Genomic DNA, 368 nt, shown 5'->3' on the forward strand with positions numbered 1-368 from the left:
CATGGGCCGAAGGAGGCGCAGAAACCGTCCATCTCCCCGGCGGCTGCACCATATCCGACGCGCAGTATAGCCAGCTGCAGGATTTCATGAAGACGCCGAGTATTGAGAATTGGTAGGTGCATGCTTTTGATGCTCGCGATGGGGGGATTGCTAGTGTTGTTGTTGTTGTTGTTGTTATGATTATGTTGGTTTTGATGAGGGTTATTTATTATTTATTAGTGTTATTCATTGCTATTCATCATCACTGGGTATTACTGTTTTTATATTATTTTTTTCATCTTGTTATCGTTATTGTTATTTTTATTTTGTTATTGTTGTTGTTATTATTATCTCGTTATAATTTCTGTCGTTATTATCTTGTTATTATT

General features: G+C 37.2%; 1 protein-coding gene across 1 annotated transcript in view; it reads left to right on the forward strand.

The window, feature by feature from the left end:
• The window catches only part of LOC119591484, a gene marked incomplete in the record, with an annotated part of 45,988 nt that overhangs the window by 44,502 nt on the left and 1,118 nt on the right, over positions 1–368 (forward strand). Inside the window, 1 exon segment of the mRNA XM_037940228.1 lies at positions 1–112. Within this exon segment, the coding sequence (XP_037796156.1) occupies positions 1–112 (112 nt within the window).

The sequence above is a fragment of the Penaeus monodon genome, chromosome 28 (assembly GCF_015228065.2).
Source record: "Penaeus monodon isolate SGIC_2016 chromosome 28, NSTDA_Pmon_1, whole genome shotgun sequence".
Taxonomy (NCBI): domain Eukaryota; kingdom Metazoa; phylum Arthropoda; class Malacostraca; order Decapoda; family Penaeidae; genus Penaeus; species Penaeus monodon.